Genomic DNA, 20,480 nt, shown 5'->3' on the forward strand with positions numbered 1-20,480 from the left:
TTAAAAAATTCCAGACGGGTTAAGTTCAAACAAGTCACACCAACGGTTATGAATTTCAATAATTTAATGCTAACCAAGAGTACAAAGTGTGAAAGTCAGTGTCTTATTTATATTGGTCTTAAAAAAGAAATCTAGAGAAAGTGTTTACACTGCAGCAGATTTCAGATTTAGCACCTTAAAGAGAAGTTCTTGAAGTGTTAAGACAGCGTGGCGACACTGGTACGATACCAAGTAAAAACATAAACCATGTAACAGCATGTTTTCACATTTGAAAAAAGTTACGTAAAAAGTATATTAAAACCAGAAGTTGTTCAGTGCATTCACAGTTTGAGCTGAGATGGAATCAAGTGCTGGAGTAGAAAAGAGTTGAAGGATGACCGATTCCAAGGCAATCATATTGCAAGTCCGAAGGCACTGACAATACAGTACATGGTCTTATTCTCCCATCTCACAGTACAAGTTCCTACAAAAACAAAAAAAAGTTTCAGAGACGGGAGAAACTTACAGTGATTAATATGAAAATGCATGCTCTTGTATACAGATTTGTTTAAGAATCTCAAGAATGTAGCTTGCACAACAGCAAAGCATTACATGTATTAGGAGAGTTAGCATCACAGCCACATGGAAAAAAGGCCACACTGTATGCTACTGCTCCAGAACAATAGCACTCAGAAAACTGACACGGCCTAGTCTCCAGGGGACTGGCGTTAACGTTGCAAGTTGAAGCATCCAACAGTTTGGCTCCTTACCATCACTGGAGTTGTCCCAGAAGCAAGAGCTTGCTGTATGTAGCCCAGCACCATTCTTTTGCATAATCACACAGGTCACTGTTTGTCAGCAGAGAAGCTTTTATTAGTTTATTGTTATCATCAGTTATCATCTAGCTAAATCTATGCTTAGCACAGTACATATGTGCTTATGAGTAGTTAATAGCCATGTTTCTAGCTAAGCAGTTTTGTTGTTGTTAAATTCTTAGCTGTTTACCCACTTAAACAGAAAACAAAGTAGAGCTCACCGATATACTTGAAGGGTTTCCCCAGCTTCGTGAGTTGGCTTAGAGTTTGTTCCACCACGCTTGTTGTCCACTGGTTCACTTTGCTGTGCTGGTAGGCATTGCCACCGATGGCACTTTCTATGGCCTGTTGGTGACAAACACAAAATAAGCCCTGTTGTTGTCATTCCACGAGGATCCCGTGAATACTGATCCCGTGAATCCCCATCTGAATACTGAGGATGAGACACAGTATTCATAGAAAATATCCTAAATACTACTTCTCCGTACACATTGCTGGAACTGTTTTCAAATGTTACAGATCTTGCAATTCAGAGTTTGAGCCAGGCACAGAAGGTACAACAATATATTCCTTCCTCTTTTCACTTCGCGGTGTCTTGATTCTTCCTTTCTAATTCCTATCCTAATGTCCTGGAGCCAGACTTACGAAAAGGGTCTTGCATTTAAACAGTCCGGAAGAGACTGAAAAAAATGCACAGAATGATGGCCCATCCACACATATTCTGCTTTGGAAACGGACTTCAGATTTTTCAGCAATCATTTTTGGAAAACAAAATCAAACCAAAAAACCCATGTAATTACTGGCTACTAACAGAACAGAAACCTTTTCAGTCCGTTTTCCTAATGAGGAGAATTCCCTTTTAAGGCACAAAAGCACATTAAAGTTGCAGATTTTTTCATTGATATATTTTTTCTTCCAGAAATTGTTTAAAAAATAACCACAAAATTATTTCAGATTCAGAAGGGACAGGAACAGGTATTAGAGCACACCTAGACAATTTACAGGAAGTCTGACCTTTTGGTTGTTTTGCAATATGTTAAAAAAAAGGTGCTTGTCTGCTCTAGGAGAGGAACTATAGATGCAAAACCCAAACCTCTCTAGAAAATTTGTGGACAGGAAATTCAGGTTTTGTAACAACCAGAAGATTTGTTTCAAACAACTTGTTTCAGAGGAAAAGCATCTCAGAGGACCACAGTAACATGCATATGCAGACAGTTCATAGAGAACACAGGTTTTATGCTTCGGTAACATGCAATCTGTACAGGCTTTAGCATACAACAGCTGCCTAGAAGTAGGCATACACTGCAGAGAGGAGCAGGGGAAACTATTTTAATCATCTTCTGGGTTTGTAATATATATCACAACCACAGCTAGGTATCATTTCCACTTAAAGGGTGCACAGTGGTTAAATTAATCAATGATTACCTACACTTCCATAATAACCTGCCTCTAACTAGTCACACACTAGTCACCAGATTTTGTTGAATGCTTTTTTAGCACACAGCACACAACGTACCATCCTTTCACACCAAAGTGAGAATGTTAGTTTACCTCCTTGATGATGTTACTGACTTCATCAACGACAAAGGAAGTCTACAAAGAAGCAAAATTGTAAATCATCAGTGAACAAATTCTTCCATTTACACAGTTCAAGCTTTGTAAAGAAAATAGACTTCAAGCTTAATTTATGCTTGATAGGTTGATTGCAAGTCAGATGATGCCTACTCTTCCTTTTTTTGCTCATAACTTAACCATACTTACCTAAATCCAGTCAAGCGAACATTCTTAACAAAATAATGGAAAGCAACAAATGAAGTAACGCCGGCTGGACTTCTAAGTCAAAGTTTTCCAATTTTAACTTGAAAGTATTTTAAAATAGTAAGTATAGCACTTCCATACACGTATAAGCCCATCTTACAATACGCATTCATGCCTATGGTTCACTGACCGGCCTGCAGAGATAACCTCAGTGCACAGACACGGCTCACGGTTAAGTGAAACCCACATCTTCAGGGCAGTGATGTGGACAAAGCATCAATTCCCAGCTCAAGGAAAAGCTGTCACTACAATTTCAGCTGGGATATAAAGAAAACTGCTTCTTGAAAAGGGGGGGAAATCTAGCTTCTGCATTTCCTACCACCTTCAGCATTCTCTCGGGCTTCAGGCAGCAGAGATGAAGCAAGGGGAAGTTGCACAGGGAAGGCCCCAGCATTTTACTGACCTTAAAACAGCTACCCGTTCTCCCGCATGGTTAGGATACCTTTCTGTTCTAGTCCCTCAGCTGCTACCATGCCCCGTGTTGGCTCTCGCACGCTGGCAGCAGCACAGCCAGGCAGCCAGCCTCCTGCCCTGGTCACAACAGCACGGGGGCGCGGTGACACTGGGCATGGCAGCTCTCTGCCACAAAGTCCCGCTGACGCTCGTGCGCGCCCAGGCTTTTACTTCTGACTTCTCTTTTTTGACCAAGCTCTCGCTTGAAGGTCTTGCAGCTTCTCTAGCTGGCAATCATGAATAAAAGCACAATTAGGGTGTTGAGGGATGACACATCTATACCTATTCAGGCCTTGGTCAGATGGTGAACTCTCTAGACAGCTTCAGAGATGCTTGACTTCAGAAAGATGCAAGCAGCTGAGTGTTCTCCATGACAAAGGCAGCAACATGCCAAGGGAGAAGGGCAGGCAACGCCTTTTTAATAACTGTTCAGAGGCACTGACCTGCTAGCACACCTCAAAGCTTTCATATACTGCGTAGCAAATTTGCTTGTATTTTCAGCTTCTTGACTTCGATTTAATAACTTGCATTCATTTTCACATTACTTAATTTTACAGGTGCTTACACGTTAAGGAGCATCATTGTATTTTCCCAAATAAGAGCTAGATTTATCACTGTATACTTTCCCACAGAGCAGAAACTGAGAACATGCATGCCAGACGCCGGCAGACATGCAGCACGCTGCCAGGCCAGATGACAAGCTGTACGCGTTTTTTCTCCACAAAGTCTAGAACTTTGCTCTGAAATGCCTGAGTAAGCAAACAAAATTCATCAAACTAAACTGAATTAAATTCAGACCACATTCTCAAGGGTATTTAGTTCTGGTTTTTGATTGAAAAAAGTGGGAAAGGGAGAGCCATAGATAAATTTCAGAATTTGGTTCAAGGAGCTCTGTTACTTCCCATAACCTCCCCCTGGTTTAGGATGAAAACATACATGGGATTAAATACCTGAGGCACGGAGCCCTGATACACAGCATTGCGATTTGTGTGTCGTGAATACGGTGCCAAACAATACAAGCGCTCCACCTTTTAATAAGACAATCCAAACATTTTTTTCTTTCAAAAATAAAAGGGAAAAGCACAGAAGCTTGGTGATTTGAGCCATCCCTCCGTTCCCAACACCGTGTTTGGAAAGGGTGTTCCCGGGCAACAGGCGCCAACTGCAAGGCGGTTTTTTTTTTCAGTAATCCTGAACACTTCTCTAAAAACAGGTATCACAATGATGTTTGAATTGTTAATTATCTCTTATTAACGCTGCTGCACGACACAGGCCCACGACTGCTTCGCCCACCGCAGCGAGGCGAAGTGCCCCCTGCGGCAGCAGCACCCCCGGCACGGCACGGCCCCGGCTTTGTCTCAGCCTGCGCCACCGCCACCGGCAGGGCTGGCGCCTGCAGGCGCTCCACACCCCTCCATCCCCCCGGCACCCCGCACCGGGGCCGAAGCCCCCCCCCCCGGGGCCGTTACCTCGTCCCCCGCCTGGAAGTCGTCCATGGCCCCTCCGCTCCGCTCCGCTCCGCTCCCCGCCTCCCGGGCCGCGCCCAAGATGGCGCCGTCCCCATAGCGACGGCCCCGGGGTGGTGGGCGCCGCCATGGCGCTGCCCCGGGGGCTGAGGCGCCCAGCGCCGCCCTGGTGTTGACGCCCCGGGTTGTGGCGGTGTCCTGGGAGCTGCTGGGTGGAGGGGGCAGAGGGAGGGACCTCGTGGGTTTGAAAGCAAACCTTGAAAAGAAGGGCTGCGGTCATCGTGTGCGTCCAGAAACTGGAATAAAAAACAGGGAAAGGGATAAAGAGTCTTTGTGTTCTTACAGCTCCAAGCCAATCTCTATCTCACTCTTATTTTTTTTAACATCACGAATCGAAATTTGGACAATGGAATTAAAGGGTACCCTTTTTACAGTTTATTTTTAGAGTTTATGGACTTGTGTGTGCGCAATTTTTACACATAACCCAAATTACCAATGATACGAATTTCTGGGGGGCTGTGTACGCAGTGCTGTCGAGGTTCGGAAGGGGCCAGGTGAAGTGGAGAAATGCTCTGAAGAAAGCAGAAAATAAATTAATAGGTGCATGCCCAAAGGCCTACACTGAGGCAGGAATAATCAGCCCTGTGAATGAGGCAGGGTGCAGACCAGCTGACTTGGTGGCAGTGCCATGGAGCAGGGTGTAGAGGGGCATATCAGATACAATTTACCTTGGTCTGACCTGTGAAGCTGCTGTTAAAAAAGGAGGTACCATGCTGGGAAGTAGTGGAAGCAGCATTCCTGTTGTACTCTGTGCACTAAGGCATCACAGGGAATACTGTGTCTGATTTTAGACATTGTATTTCAAGAATCATCAAGGCTGGAAAAGACCTCCAAGATCATCTGGTCCAACCATCCCCCTATCCACCAATGTCACCCACTAAATCATGTCCCTTAGCACCAGGTCCAACCTTTCCTTAAACGCCCCCAGGGACAGTGACTCCACCACTTCCCTGGGCAACCCCGTTCCAATGCCTGACTGCTCTTTCTGAGAAGAAACATCTAATTTCCAACCTGATTTTCCACCTAACACCACTGTGAGTTACAGTCTTGGGGCCCTGAGAGCACACAAACGGGTCCCAGCTGCACCAGTCACCCCACTGCAGCCTCTGCACCAGGCCTGTCTCTGGGGTGCACCACAGCCCTGTATCCCCACCCATGTCCAGCCCCATCTCCTGGTGCTCCTGACTGGTGTCCTGGGACAGATCCTGCCTGATCACCTCACACTGGGACTGTTGATGGAGCCTGCTAGCAGCTCCCACCCTGCTCAGATGCCTTGGGATGGCCCCTAGTCCCTGTGCTCCTCCTCAGCTCCCCCTTGCCTCGCTCCTCAGGGCTGCTCCCGCTGGCAGAGAGCAGTGTGGATAACAAAGCATGTGAAGGCCTCCTTGGAAGTCTCCAAAAGTAGTCTAGATAATTATTTCTGACCTACTCTGGTAGATGTAACGATGTTGGCTCCAGGGATAAAGATGGACAGGACAACTGTGACTTTCTTCCCCCAGGCCAGCTTTACAAGCCTGTCACTGAAGGTGATTACACTCCCTGGTTTATTTGTGGTCTTTCATTTAATTAAAGTTTTGCCTGAAATGCAGGCCCAGATCATCCATTTATTTTTTTGTTTGGCTTAGTTCTGTGAACCACCAGCAGTTGCTCTCTTTTTAGCAATGCAGTTGAAGAACATGATTAAGTTTGATGAGCACAGGTGGAAGTATTTGAATCTATGGAAAGTAATGAGTTTGTAAGATTGAAGGCTGGTCATTTTTTGCCGTGTGAGTAAAACTGTAGTGCTGTATTTTAAACTAAAAGCAGTATATTTTGTAACACTCAAAACACTAATAAGGGTTTGTGTAGTCTATGTGCAGTTTATCTGGTAGAACTAGTCTGTAGGAAAGGACCTTCCAGACAAATTTCCAGACTTTGAATTAAATGGATAAAACTTTGAAATTCATTACTCACACAGTTCTATAATAGACTGAACTAGGATATCCCATCCAAACATCAGGTTTACTACTGGTAGGTAGACTAATTTTCTGCTTTTCACTAGTATATAAAAATGAATTCTTTTGAACTGTGTGCTTTCCTCTGTTTGTCTATGTTAATTGCTTTTTTATTCAGAGTTGCAAAATTTATTTTCAAGAAAGAACCATGTGTGATACGGATGGTGTTTTCTGTGCGAGTTCTGGGGACATTGAGGTTAGTAGTATTTTCACATCTATAGTATCAAAAAAAGAAATTATGTAGAACTAAAAGCCACTTCTCTTCCTGTGTGCGGCTTGAAAACTGAGTATATTTTGCTGATATCAGTCAGCTTTCATATTCTGTTGTGCTGAGTCTCATTTTGATGTTAGAAAAACGAATAACTTCCCATTGATTATTAGTTGCTCTTGCTGGGAACAAAACCAGAGACTTTGCAGAAGCTGTTGTAACACGAGAACTGCTCTTTGATTGCATTTGCTTTTATCTCTTTTGGGGATGCTCCTCTGTGCATACTTCAGTCTAATTTTGGTGTCAAAGGAAGGAAAGGGGGTGGAGAACTGCCACCAGTTTTCTTTAAGGAAAGATAAACAAATAGTAAGAGTGCAACTCATCTCTTAAAAGCCGTTTACTTCCACGCATCTTTCTTTGATGGCTGCTGAAAAGGTAAGGACGTTTTTTTTAACTGTCCTATATGACGCTACATAGGGGAATGCGTTTTTATTTACTGAAATGGCGTTGGTTAGACTGCAAATATTTTATGGAAAGACCACAACTGCTACTTAAAATAGTGTCTTTAATGCTTATAATTTTCTTAACTAAGATTAAATGTATTTGATTGTCCTCTACAAAATGTAAAATAGCCATACATTCCAGTAGCATTTGTGAACTTTTTTATTCTGAACCTCCTGAATAGGTGTCCTAGCTACTGATGTATTACATCTGTCTTTTGGGTTAATGGATAGAGTAATCCAATTACCTCAGGTCAGTAAAGGCTCTGTGAATCTTTAGAAGATTGGTTTATTTGTACTTATTTATTGGTCATTACTTTGTTAACGCTTAAGGATCTGAAAGGAGGGAGAAAGAAGTTCAATATCACATTACATGCAAAATTGCTTTGAGAGAAAGAAGCTTGTTAAGTCAAGCATTTGTAAGCTTAAAAACTTATAAAATATGCTGCTTTTTGCACCTTAACTTGTCTTAGGCCTTCTGATTAACCTCCAGTTACATAATTACATACCACCTTAGTTTGATTTAAGAGAAAAGAGCGCAGTCTTCTCAGATGGCTCTGTACGCGTGCACACCTCCCTCTCTTAAGAAGTGACCATGTTGGTTTTCTCATCTCCGTTACAACAGCTCGACATGATGTTCTAAGAAAGCTACTCATCCATCTGTCTGACACTAGGGTTACTTTAAAGGCATGATTTAAAATAACGTGTGAACAAAATACTTTGTGATCTTTGCAATGAAGAGGAAGAAGTATAGTGGTATTTACTAACCAGGTTGCTGTTACTTTTGGTTTTACAAAGAAGGTGCTGGGCTTTGTGAGGTTAGCGGACTGTGCAAGGTAGCTAGCTAGCTAGATTGCCTGATTCGATGGGTAAATATGAGCGGAGATTTTTAAGATTGTTTTTTCCTGTCAAGAAGTGTCATTACTGGAAACACCACTTCTTTAATGTTACCAAAACCTAATTTAATGCAGACAGCTTCAGTGTTAGAAAAGCTCTTATTTATTTATTTATTTTTATTTATTTTTTTTTAATCAGCCATGGTGAGCTTCTTAGCTCACTTGGAATTCTTCCTTGAAATGACTAAGAACTCAAATCTGTTGTGAAGCAAAAGGATCATCCTATTTCAGGGAAAGGAGCATTTTATTTGTTCTTGAAGCTACCTCATCATTAAGTTAGATTTTGAGTTATCTTCGAATGTACAAGAAAAACTGACAGAACACAATGGTTGTTTGTGCTTAAATCTTCATAAAAATTAAAACAAAACAAAACACTGTAGGGATGTGCAGGTGCAGTAATCATACAGCTGCTGGCTCTGTGATGGATTTTGTGCTTTGTTCTGTGCAGCACATGATGCAGTGCAACTCATGGAGCCTTTTTGTCCCTCTGCATAGTGCAGATGCTGTTGGACATAGGGCCCCTGGCACTCTGCAGTAAATTTGTTCTGCTGTTTGGTGTCAGAAGATGATCCCAGTCTTTCCATCCTAGTCCCTTTTGGCAGTCTACTGCTGGCATTAGATGCAGTGCTTATACAAATTGTCACTGTGACTGGAATATGAGGTATTGCAATAAACCAGCTGTTTTGAATGGTGGTGTTTGCAGCAGCTCTGATGGGCTGAGGTTAAAAGCCTTTCGGCAGAAAGAGAGCATAGCTGCGAGGAAGACAAAATGGAAACAAGGGAAGGCTCCAAACCGTGCTTTCCCTCACACCACTGAAATTTGTACAAGATTGAACAGCTGAAAACATAATTAGAAACTCACATATAAATATATATTTTTAAGTAAGATTCTTTATGCCCCCGATAGTTTTTTATACTCTAAGAAGTCATCTGAAATCCATTTCCCAAAATAGGCTTGAAATATGGACCTCTTGGGGCTTCCCTGTGAAGAAGGGAGGTAGTCCTTTTTTAAAGAATTTGGAGGAGATATCAAACAGCAACTATTTTTGTACTTTCTTAAAAGCAGATGCTGCTTTTTTAACTGTTGTACAGGTATAGTAGCTCTGTAAGATATTCATATATTTTCTTTGAGTTCACTAGAGCAGTTTTCTTTGATCCCCCCTAATAATGACTGTCATGAATTTGCTAGCTCATTCTGATGCTTCAGCAGGATTTGCTGACAACATTGTACATATACCAGACCTTGGAAATCCTGGCAGTTCACAGAAGGCCTCACTTCCAAATACTGTAATGGCTGTTTTGGTATCCTGTGTGGTGTAGAGGCTGTGTTGACTTAAAGGGAATTGAAGGCTGAAATGTGTTAGTTAATTCTTGGAGATATCCTTGAGATGAAAGATTAAAGCAGGTGGAGGTGGCAGGGGTCTTTGAAAACAACACACATGGTGTTAAAAATTGCTAGGGCTTTTTAGGTTTTAACTGAGTAATATCCTGTGAATTGCAGTTGTTAAGGAAACAAAATGTGATTATGCCTATCTCTGTGTCTTTTGTTTCCACAGGAAACCAATCTTTTTTTACTTCTTAACACTTCTGTGAAATGCTTTGTCCTTTTATTGTCTGTTGAAGAGTTTCATGAAAAAAAAATATGTAAAAGAATGGAATGCATACTGTTTATATCAATATCAATTATTGCCTCCTGTTTTGTTTGTATGGTTTTAACCTTAAAACTCTCAGTGTTTTAAAATAATAATCAATTTGGTCAGATTCTCATCGGAGGTACATCAGTGAAATATCAGTAACTGCTTCAGTAAACTTTTATCCTTTTGTCTTAGTGGAAAGTCTAACACTATGTATTTAGTCCATATTAACTTTGAAGCACTTAACCTGTTTTCATATAGGTATCTTTAATATTTGGTATAGCATAACTGGAACACTCGTACATTTCCTGTAGTACATACTGAACACTACAGTAGTAATAAAACTGGTTATGGTGTCTTAACTGAATTGGATTCAACAATAATATTCTTTCTCTACTTTACTGCAACAAAATTATTTTGTGCTTTACTAAGCGCTTTACAAAAGTGAAGGTCACAAAATATATCCAGAGCATGGTTGTGAATCTGTTTTGGTTTTTATACTTCTATATTTGTACATTAATATCATCAGTTTGATATAAAAGTTGTTAGTGCGCTGAGCTAGAAATATTATCTATCTTAACTGTTTGGTGTTGGTGGGCATTAACAAAGATACTGGCATTACTGTGTGATAAATGCTTTATCTAGTCTTAACAGAAATCAGGTTATTATTACAAACAACTTTCAAAGGGTATTTCTCTTCTTTCTCTGAGGCTTGTGGTGTTTTGTCTTTTCAGTAAGATGAGATCAGAAAGGGGCATTGCTGTCTCAACCAGCATGGCTTTTCCCGTCCTGGCACCTCTAGGCCTGTGCTTGAAACTAAGATCATCTTTGATGGTTGTTTCATGTTGACTACCTGAAAAATATAGAGAAACATGGCTGAGTGTTAATGGACATTACTGTGAGACTCTAAAGAGTCTTAAAACCTCTCCCTGGTCTGAATTCCTGTATGAAAGGACTGAGTGTAGCAAAAAGTGGTCTCCAGAAAGTATTACTCATATGCTATCTGAAATAAATGTCTTGAAGAAGTGAGGAGAAGGGACAATGATGTGTATTTTTTTTTCCCTAGGTCCTGAAATTCCAAATCTACAAGACCAAGTAAGGCAAACCACTTCCCCAAATCCTTTATGCTACCTCCTGGTGATAGCTAAAGCCTTACCTGGGACCTTGCTGCATGCTCTCATCCTTCTTGGAACCACTCTCAGCAAAAGAAAAAAAAAGAAGAACAAGAAGTTCTTTGATATGAAAAAGTCAAGTGCTGTGACCTTGTAACTCTTCATATTCCCTGGGTAGCAGAGATGCTTAAATGGTCTCTTGTGTGAAGACGTAGTTATTTTTTTCCTTAAGGGTATGACACAGTGAGACATATCACCAATCAAGGAAGAAGACAAGCTCTTGATAAACACTCGGATCTTGAGAGCCACATTATATTCTCTAAAGTAGTATCCATCGTTTTGAATATACTAGAGCAGTGAGTCAGGAGTCTACGAAATAAGTTAAGTTTGGCAAAAATGGCCTGTGAATTTAATCTCAACTTCCTTAAGGAATTGGAGCGAGAGGCTGTTCTAGAAGTGCTATACCGTGACCAGGTGGTGAGAAAAACAGAAGAAGAAAGAGTAAGGTATCTGACACTACCCTTTTCATGTATTTCTGATCTTTTGCTTTTTTTTTTTTTTTTTTCCTCAGGAGTACTTTTCTTTCTCCTTGCTGACCTTCCAGATGTATTCCTTCTTTTATTTGTTGTTAATACTAAGTTTTTATTCTTTGGGAAAATAAGGGGTTATCCAGAGTCTCTTGGATTTACCACACTACTGACTACTCTGCATTAAAGATGGTCAAATACTGCTCTGTCGATAATCTACTTAATGAATTTCAGTTCTAGGATTTGTAGGAAGTTCAGTTGCTACTTGTATTTCTTCCTCAGTGAGGGCTTTGTGACATCCTCATCATGCTCCTATATATGCCTGTACAGTCCTAATAATGCAGAACACTTTTAACTTACATTGTGCCAAGACTGAAGTTAAGAATTGTTGGATACCTCCTCATTGTGCTGAATCCATCTCTGTTCCTTCTCCTATTCGACAGCGAGCAAGAGCAGTGTGCTTTCTCAGAGAATGTCAATAGGTGACGTTGGCTAGGAAAAGGATTGTGTTTCACACTACACAAGTATCTCAGTAGTGAAGGATAAAGAATAATACTTCAGCATTTTATTTGCTTTGTATTAGCTCTTCTGTAAGGGTTTCACTGCAGTTCGTGCATTGCTTTGTCACATTGCATCCCCATATAAAGCAAGGTATTTGTATCACTAAGTTAGAAGTTTTTAGTCATACTTAAATGTGGAAACTTAAACATTGTTTACAGAGAAGGTTTGTGTATATATAACTGGGCTTATTAAGTGATTGTGAAAAGTAAGTAAGGGGTTATAAACAAAATCTGAATTAGTTAGAAAGTCACTGACGTCTGTTGGTGATGTAGGTGACAAAAACATAGATCTTGGGTCTTGGTACTTGTCATGGAAGCAAGGTTAACGAAAGGGAAAGGTTTAGATATTTTGGTCAGATGTGTTTTTTATTTGACTTTCAGGTGATGTGTTTGTTACAATTGTTTTATTTGATAGATTTGATTCTTCTTATCAAAAACCTTGATAAATATGATGATAAACATCATCAAAAGCGAGCACAATTTAGTCTCGATTTTTGTATGTGAATGACATGAACACTCGCATACATAATTTTGGTGCCCTGTCCTGAGTGTACATAACTGACGTGAACAGGACCCCACATATGCTAGGCTATTGCCCTGTATGCGCAGTTGTGGTTGCACATGCAGCCATCGTGCAAAAAATGATGTGTGCAGACGCCTTCAGACAGTGCCCACAATAAGGTCAAACTTGAAGGTACAGCTCCAGCTGGTAGCGACATTGCGCAAACAGGGCATTAGCTTGTGACCTACATGGGTTTTGTGTTTCTTCTGTTTTGTTTTATTTATTTATTTTTTTTTACCTGGGTGATTAGGAAACTGAAAATGCAGCTGCAGCAGCTTCGATGGAAAAGGGCAAGAAATGTCAGCCATGAATACCAGGAGAGATCTTGTGCCCGATGTCAGAAATCCCTTGGGTTGTTGATGAACAGAGGCGCCGTATGCAACGGGTGTAGTCATCGAGTGTGCTCTGAATGCCGTGTCTGCCTGAACCCCTGCATTTGGAAGTGCACCGTTTGTTATGCGCATGGGTAAGAAATGTGAATGGTTTCGATAAGATCTTGTTTATGCTGATTTTGTTCACGTTGGTTTAAATGCTGGATACTGCTTTTGTGTGTATCTGTTGCTTTAAACAGCTAATGAACCAAAGCCTCTGGTAGAATGAAAATGTTGGATGAAGTCCTGGCAGCAAAGAAACTGGTAGGAGTTTGGCCTTACTCTTCATGTAGGCAGCACTTCCCTTCCTGTGTTCAGCAAAATGGAACTTCAGGGTAGGCCAGAGGTGGTGTCACCCCTTTTACAAAGGTGTTAATTGCAAAACACAGAACAGTCTTAATAAGTGAACTCTAGATGGCACTCATGCTCCTGAGTCAATATCTAACTGATGCATCAAAACTAGTTGTTGAAGGTGCTGTTTTTCTACATAGTATAGCCAATTGCTTGACAATTTCCTAGTCACTATTATTATTTGCTTCATACTGCAGAGGTGTGGAACCTGGATTAATGAATAGTGTGAAGTCCTGTCTTGTAGATATTTAAAAAAAATGTTAATAACATTATCAGCAACCGTTTAAATACGGTCAGAACAGAGATCCAAGTTTGTTTACACTGAATTTGTTTTTATCCTTTACTATGTCACCTTGGTTTTGTTTTCCTGGAAAAAAGAAGCAATCTTCCTTTTACTGTATTAGTACAATTTTCATTTCAAAACACTCCATCATAGTCCCTTCTGTTAATCAGAATCTTGCTAAACCAAATGGTGATGATACTTTCCCACCTGTAATGAAATATATTTAATATTCTGTATGCAAAGACAGCAAGTCTTGAAAATGAATCAACTTGTGCTATAAATCGCTGTATAAAGAGGGGAAATTTGTGCCAACACAAGAGTAATGCACCACTTTATTCCCTCTTAAGATGCCAAAATGACATTTAAATAATGCCTGCGAAACTTAAGGCAAAGTAGCAGTCTTAAGCTAAATGAATTTCTACTAGTAAATTGAAGTAATTTTCAATGCTTTAGAAGAGACTGTAAACCATCACTGAAAAGATGCTCACTGAATCTTTGGTTTATTTTGCAGTTTACACATAAAATAGGCAAATTAGCCCTACCTATATTTAGTACAAAGCACTTGCTACATTTTGATGTGTGTATCAAACTTTATACATCTGTTTATACATCGTTTATTTATACATCAAAAATTATACTATCTGGGCTTCATGCTATAAACACTAATGAGAAAGGTTAAAAAGTTAAATTTCTTTCTATCTAGATCGCTTCCTCCACTTGTTATTCTTTTAAATTAATTTCAGATCACTTGGAAATCCTCTCTAGAGAGCAGCTAGTTACTAGACTGCTGTGTTACAGTACTGTGCACCCTGAATAATTTCATAAGTTTTTCCAAATATTTAATGGTGAAAATGGTGAAATGCATTATGCAAATGTATTTTAAAAAACATTCTGACTTTGAGGAAGTTGTATTTTCTATCCTGCTGATACAGAGGAATTTTCCAGTGGAATAGACATTGTAGCAAAGAAATGGTACAGGATTCACATTTGATCTTGCTTAGTCCCAGTGCAAAGTCCATTAAACTCAGTCACATTTCTTCAGTTCCTTCAGTTAACTTTGCATGAGGGCTGCAAGTCTTTGGAAATGCAGCAGTGGGGTAAATACTAGTCAGCACCTTTTGTTTACTCTGGTGAGGGAAAAATAGGGTGACTAAGAAACCTAAGAGCTGATTTTCAAGTCCTGAGCAACCATAATCTTAAGTGTTGGTTACCGCTAGGGTTGTTTATCCTGAACAAAACATGACCATCAGCAGCGCTGCTGAGAGTCTCTCCTACAGACAAATGTGGCAGTCCTACACATTAAATTGTTTGGGGCATCTGACTTTATTTCTCACCCAATTCACACTGAGTGGTAAAAGGCAATGCAGAGGTTTCTGCAGTTTCAAAACCCATGTACCTCATGGAGCTGACAGAAAGCACTGGGTCGGGTGATGCTGACACAGGACTGAGAGGACTGAAGCTGTGCCGTGGCAGGGCAGAGGCAGGTTGCCATCCTCCTGATGTGTGTGCAGGGAGTGCTGCCATGTCCTCAGACAGCTTGGGGCAGCAGGGAAGAGCAGGCCAGGCAGCACTGCCCTGCAAGCCCATGCCAGGGGGAAGAGGCCTTTGGAGAGGCCGCCTGGTGCCAGAACGTGGCCTGTCAGAGGTTTCAGGAGGAGCTGAATATCTCATAGGAAAGCCATCGTTCACCTGTCCCTGTGTATGCTTCCACCCAGTTGTTTAAATGTGTTTGTTGTGTTTACAAAATACAAAATTTAAAAAGCCTCATGTACTAACAATGCCTGTGCTCTCACCTGGAAGAGCTGTAAATGTGAATGGAGCCGGTATGTTGTATTTTCTAAAGGAATCCTATAGCTCGTCTGTTTTAACGTGGAATGAAGTGCTGTATGGAACAGCAGGCCTGGGAATTTTGTTTCACATCTCTGCCTAGAGCAGAATTTGTTGCTTTACATAAGCAGTCCCCCACAAACAAACAAACAAACAAAAAAAAAAAAAAAGAGAGAGAGAGGAGGGAGCACTTTGTTTGCAAACCCGCAGCGAAATCAGTCAGTGTTGTTAGCAGTCATGAAATCTTCGTTTTCTGGTAGGATTAAGAAAGACTGTTGGATGGTTAAGTGATTACTAAACATTTAAAGAAATGCATTTTGTTTATTCAAATATATTCTGCTTGTTTTTCAGAGATGTGAAAGTAAAGGCTGGTGAATGGTTTTTTGAGGAAAGAGCAAAGAAATATCCAGATGAAGGTAATCACTGGAACAGGCCACAAACTGTTGTGCGTTTAAGTGAAATGCAGAATGTAGTCTACTACTATATTTGACGTTTCATACATTTTGTGGGAGATCTCTCAGAAGTTATCTTGCCTTGTATGCCTGTACAATAAATGAAGCATAAATGCAAGCTAGCAGAAAGCATTTGAAAGTATAATTTATTTTGTGTCAGTAATCAGAATAAGAAAATTACTGGCCATATCGATTTAGATAAATGAACATGTAAGGCTACTAAGAAATTCCATGACACGTGAAATAAGTATGGAAATGTCAAAACATATGTGCGGGAAGGAGCTGATCTTGCATTCATTGTTTGTTAAAGTTAAACTTAGGTTGTTTTCGCTCAGAAAGTTTCGAAGCTTAAAGAAATGATGGAGTGGAATAGAGAAACATACATAGTTATAAACCAACAGAAAGCTAAACACCTACTGTTTCTTTACGTTCAGCCAGCTGTGCATTTGCATTCTGTTCAGTCTTTTCAATGCAATTAAAAATACAAAGCCCTAAATGAAGTTATAGAGGATGTGGATGGATTGCCTATGGGAATGTCATTCACAAATCAAGGAGCTGTTAGTCTTCATTTTTCACCTGCAGTGACTAATGAGGTGGAGAGGATTTCCTTTATCTTTCTGTTAAAGCTCCACTTCAGATAGGCAGCTATTTGCCTTTGTACATGACTGTACCTTAATATTACAATTTCACTTGCAATATCTGTATCTTACCTAGACTTAAGAATAGCTGGTAAAAAGCAAAGCACTGGACCTTAAGTATTTCTTGGGAGACTTGAATAAGAAGAAGTTTATAAATGGAAGAATGTAATCAGGCAAATCTTGTGTAGTAGTTATTCAGCAAAGGTAGCAGCTAACATACTAAGAAACTGAATTGCAGTTTCTGCTAAACAATTCATTTAGAAACAAACAAATAAATAAATCACTTAATTCCATTCTAGCTAGGACAATTTCTGATCTTAATGTATTAGTTGACCAATATTTTAAAGTGCAGTTGTATTTCATAACCATTGTTAATAATTTTCTCTCATATTCTTTTTAGAGAGTCTAAAGCTGATAATCTTAACATTAACAGTTACTAGAAAATGAAATGTTGTTCTCAGATATTGAACCTGATATTGCAAGGCACTGAATGTCCCTCTTTCCAGTGAAAAAATTCTCACCTTGCATTATCAAAGCTTTGTGGGTACTTTGAAGCATTTTGCTTAGTTAGTCTAATAGTAATGTTGTTGAAGTCACAAAATTCTAAGGATATACAGAAGGTAAGCCTCTTGGGAGAAATATGTTTTGTTTGGTTCCTATGATTAGACCAACTGATGTAGTTAAAGGAGTTAAAAAAAAAAAAAAAGGGAAAACTTTCAAACAGTATTCATCTTAGTTATGTATCCTTCAAGCCTGGAGACGCAGTGCCCTCTTCTGGTTTAATAATATAACACAGGTGATGTATTCACTGCAAAATAGGTTAAACTGAAACAGTACACGTTACAGTGAAGTTTTCTGATGTTGCAGAATCAAAAAAAAGGTTACGTGTGTGTGCTTTTTATTAATTTTCTGTAGCTTCTATCTAGAAATTGTATTTTCATAAAAGTGGTAGATTGCCTTTACTGACTAGGAAGTTAAAAATCTAAGAAATCATTTAATGCTACAATAGCTCAAGATATCAAATATTACATATTAATAATAGAGCATGAATTCTGGAGTTCTGTTTGAAATTTGTAACATCAGTAAGTTGATAATTTTTTCTACCACCACCAGGATATGCTACTTGTATACAAGTAATATAATTAATGATGTCTCCAGCAAAGCATGGGTCTCGTGCTGCTGTCTGTATTGTTATTATTAGGAATGATTAGTGATTAAAACCACTCCAGCTGGCTGTTTGTTGCATGCATTTGGCCCTTCTTTCTGTTTGTGATTACTCAGGAACAAGCTACATTTTCATGAGCCTTCATTGTTCGTGCCTGATGGAGCGCTTGCTCCTTGCTGTTCTTTACATCATGTGGCTGCTCACCTGAGGAATGTGACATGGTTGCTGTTTCCCCACAGGAACAGCCTTAGCAAAGGGTTTTTGCCTGTGTTTGTGAGCTAGTCATCTATCATCACAGCTGTTCAGTTCTCTAGTAGAAAAAATGAAAGAATTTTTCATAAGAAGCAAGAAATTACCACGTGTCTACTATTGCAGCATATTTTCAAGCTTTCCATAGTGTTTGAATTTTATGGTTTAATTGCATTTCTGTGCACTACCTGCTTCCTAGCCCTCAGGAGGCCGAGGGCACTTAGCAACCTGAAGAAGTAGGCCTCTTAGCATCCCTACGTGATTGTCCTCAGGGTTTGTCAAGAGGTAGGCTGAATGTGTCACCTGAAAAAGGGGAAGGTGAAATGTTGATATGTGAAATAGGGATTAATTTCACTCCTGATCTGCATGTGCATGAACTTCTGTAAATACAGGGGAGTTCCTGAAAAGGCACTGATTTTAAGAAGTGCTGTGCAGTCAGGCTGCTGTTGTTGCAAAGTAACTGCTGTTGTTGCAAAGTGACCTTTTTTTTTTTCTCCCCTCCTTCACAGGCAGACATGAAACAGCTGGTGCAAAGCTCTTGAAATCTTATCAGAAACTGAGGTAAGACTCATAAAAGGATAAAAGGACAAAAGGTCCTAGAACATTGAGACTTCATATAGGCAATACACTGTATATTATAAACCAGACAGGAGTTTGTATTTTTTGTTTATAAAGAATGAATTTCATTACCTCTTGAGTACAGATAAAAAAGCATTGAAAAATTACACTGTTATCTCTTGGCAACCCATAGAAAGGGTATCAAGCATGGAAGAGCGTACTATTTTTAGAGTAATAGTTTATTTACTCGAAATAAAGGAACTTTTGTTATATCTCCTTGTTTTCTGTCTATTTTCATCAGTATCATTCAAACTTACACACTACATTCAAATGATAAGAGGTAAAAATTATCAGGTGTAATAATTACTAGGTACAGCAATTATTATACATAATAGTATTTGTATTTGCTCAATGGCAGATTTTGCTGATTTGATAGTTTCAGAGTAAATATGAGACAAGAAACTCTGTATGCAGGAAGATGCATCTGTTTACCAAAGTCTAATACAAATACAAAATCCACTTTATACTGAATAAGTATTTTGAAGGTTTGAGGCCTAAGCGTAACTATGCTTAAAATATTACTAGTGATACATAATGCAAGAACAGTATATTTAAACTATATTGTATAAAAGAAAAATGATTCTTAAAAAAAAAAAAAAAAAGAGGACAGAAAAAGATACAAAGAGATGGCAACAGTTTTACGATAATTATCTGGCAAAGCATAGCTGCATAAGACAGGAACTTGTAGACAGATAAGATCCTAACTTGGGCTGCATAAGGCCTTGCTTTTACCTAGATTCAGTAAAAGTAAAAGCAAATCAAACTTTACTGGCTGCCTTTAGGGTCTGTGATTGTCCTGTGATAACCGACTGTAGTCAGATTTTTTTTTTCTCTCTTTCTTTAACAGACCAGGGCTATTTACAAGAGGTGAAATGGCTGGAATGCCGTAAAAGGGCTCTGACAGCCCTGGGCCCAGGCAAGGAAGGGTCCTTACAGTATTGTAAATAAAGATAGCTGTTTTCTGACAACATCTCCAAAACAGAAATGGGGCACATTACACATGGGTTGTGTTTCAGCACTTGGGACACAAATTGTAATGCTGCCAAACAATGTCTGTCCTGAATTTGATCTTTCTCACCGTTGTAAGTTAATAATTCTGCCTAGAGAAGATAGAAAGGCAATCTTAATTCTTACAAGCACAGGCAGTAAGCCTGTGCTGCAGCTCTTAAAGACACGAGATCTTAACCCAGATCTTCATATTTCAGAAAAGACAGATAATAAAGATACTGTGCATGTATTTGGCTCACTTATCCATGTATTAGCATAATATATTGATTTTTGTCTCTTACATTTCTAGTAAAATTTCTGTTGTACCTCCAACTCCACCTCCTTTCACTGAATCTTCTGCAGGAAGTAACACAAAGGTAAATGTACATATCTTTGAAATATAAGTACGTATTCATGCAACTCTTAGAGGGCCATCATATGAACAGACTGCAGAAATGCAGTAAATGGCAACAGCTGCTGTACATCATTGCAATATAAACACTGTCTTCTGCTTCTGTCACTTTTTTATGCTGTATCGGTAGTAGGTTGGAGTCTCATGAGACATGTTTTCAATTAGTTTTCAGTTTCTGAGGGAAGTGATTAATCCCTTTTACTTGGCACCTGCATCTAGACTACTGCCTCTGGTTTGGGTTCCTCACTATAGAATAGCAAATACACGGATGAATTGGAAGCATGTTTAGTGTAGAGGCACCGAGAAGGGTGGGGCTCAAGCACTTCTGTAAGGAAAGCTGGTGGACAGGAGCTTATTTAACCTGGGGCAGAGATGGCTTTAGTGGATCTGACCTCTTTAGCGTTTATGGGGGAGTCAGAAAGAAGACAGAGCTGGGCTTTTCCCAGCAGTGCATGGCAGGAGGAGGGGACAAAACAGGCAAAAGTCAAAATAAGAGAGGTTCAGACCATAATCCAGCAATCCCTTTCTGGCATGGAGGATGGT

The 20,480-nt window shown here is 39.8% G+C and overlaps 2 protein-coding genes across 4 annotated transcripts in view; one reads left to right on the top strand and one right to left on the bottom strand.

Annotated features, from left to right (window-relative positions):
- Positions 1-46: 46 nt before the first annotated feature.
- On the bottom strand, positions 47-4,694 carry DYNLT1 (dynein light chain Tctex-type 1). Its single transcript, XM_068677209.1, has 5 exons — positions 4,535-4,694; positions 2,346-2,387; positions 1,016-1,139; positions 750-827; positions 47-463 (listed from the first exon to the last, which is right to left on the bottom strand). Exons 1-5 carry the CDS (start codon positions 4,559-4,561, stop codon positions 393-395), a joined length of 342 nt encoding a protein of 113 aa, XP_068533310.1. The 5' UTR covers positions 4,562-4,694; the 3' UTR covers positions 47-392.
- A 1,657-nt stretch (positions 4,695-6,351) lies between these two features.
- Positions 6,352-20,480, top strand: part of SYTL3 (synaptotagmin like 3) — a 36,345-nt gene continuing 22,216 nt past the window's right edge. The window contains exons 1-7 of one of the 3 annotated variants that reach the window (XM_068677213.1): positions 6,352-6,601; positions 6,704-6,781; positions 10,890-11,441; positions 12,835-13,050; positions 15,768-15,832; positions 18,430-18,481; positions 19,836-19,902. In XM_068677213.1, coding sequence (XP_068533314.1) covers positions 11,332-11,441; positions 12,835-13,050; positions 15,768-15,832; positions 18,430-18,481; positions 19,836-19,902 — 510 coding nt within the window. In that variant the 5' untranslated portion in view covers positions 6,352-6,601; positions 6,704-6,781; positions 10,890-11,331. Of the gene's footprint in view, positions 6,602-6,703; positions 6,782-6,888; positions 7,229-10,889; positions 11,442-12,834; positions 13,051-15,767; positions 15,833-18,429; positions 18,482-19,835; positions 19,903-20,480 lie in introns of those variants that run through there. The other 2 variants (XM_068677211.1, XM_068677210.1) reach the window with 2 other exon arrangements.

Source organism: Anas acuta, chromosome 3 (assembly GCF_963932015.1).
Source record: "Anas acuta chromosome 3, bAnaAcu1.1, whole genome shotgun sequence".
Classification (NCBI taxonomy): Eukaryota; Metazoa; Chordata; class Aves; order Anseriformes; family Anatidae; genus Anas; species Anas acuta.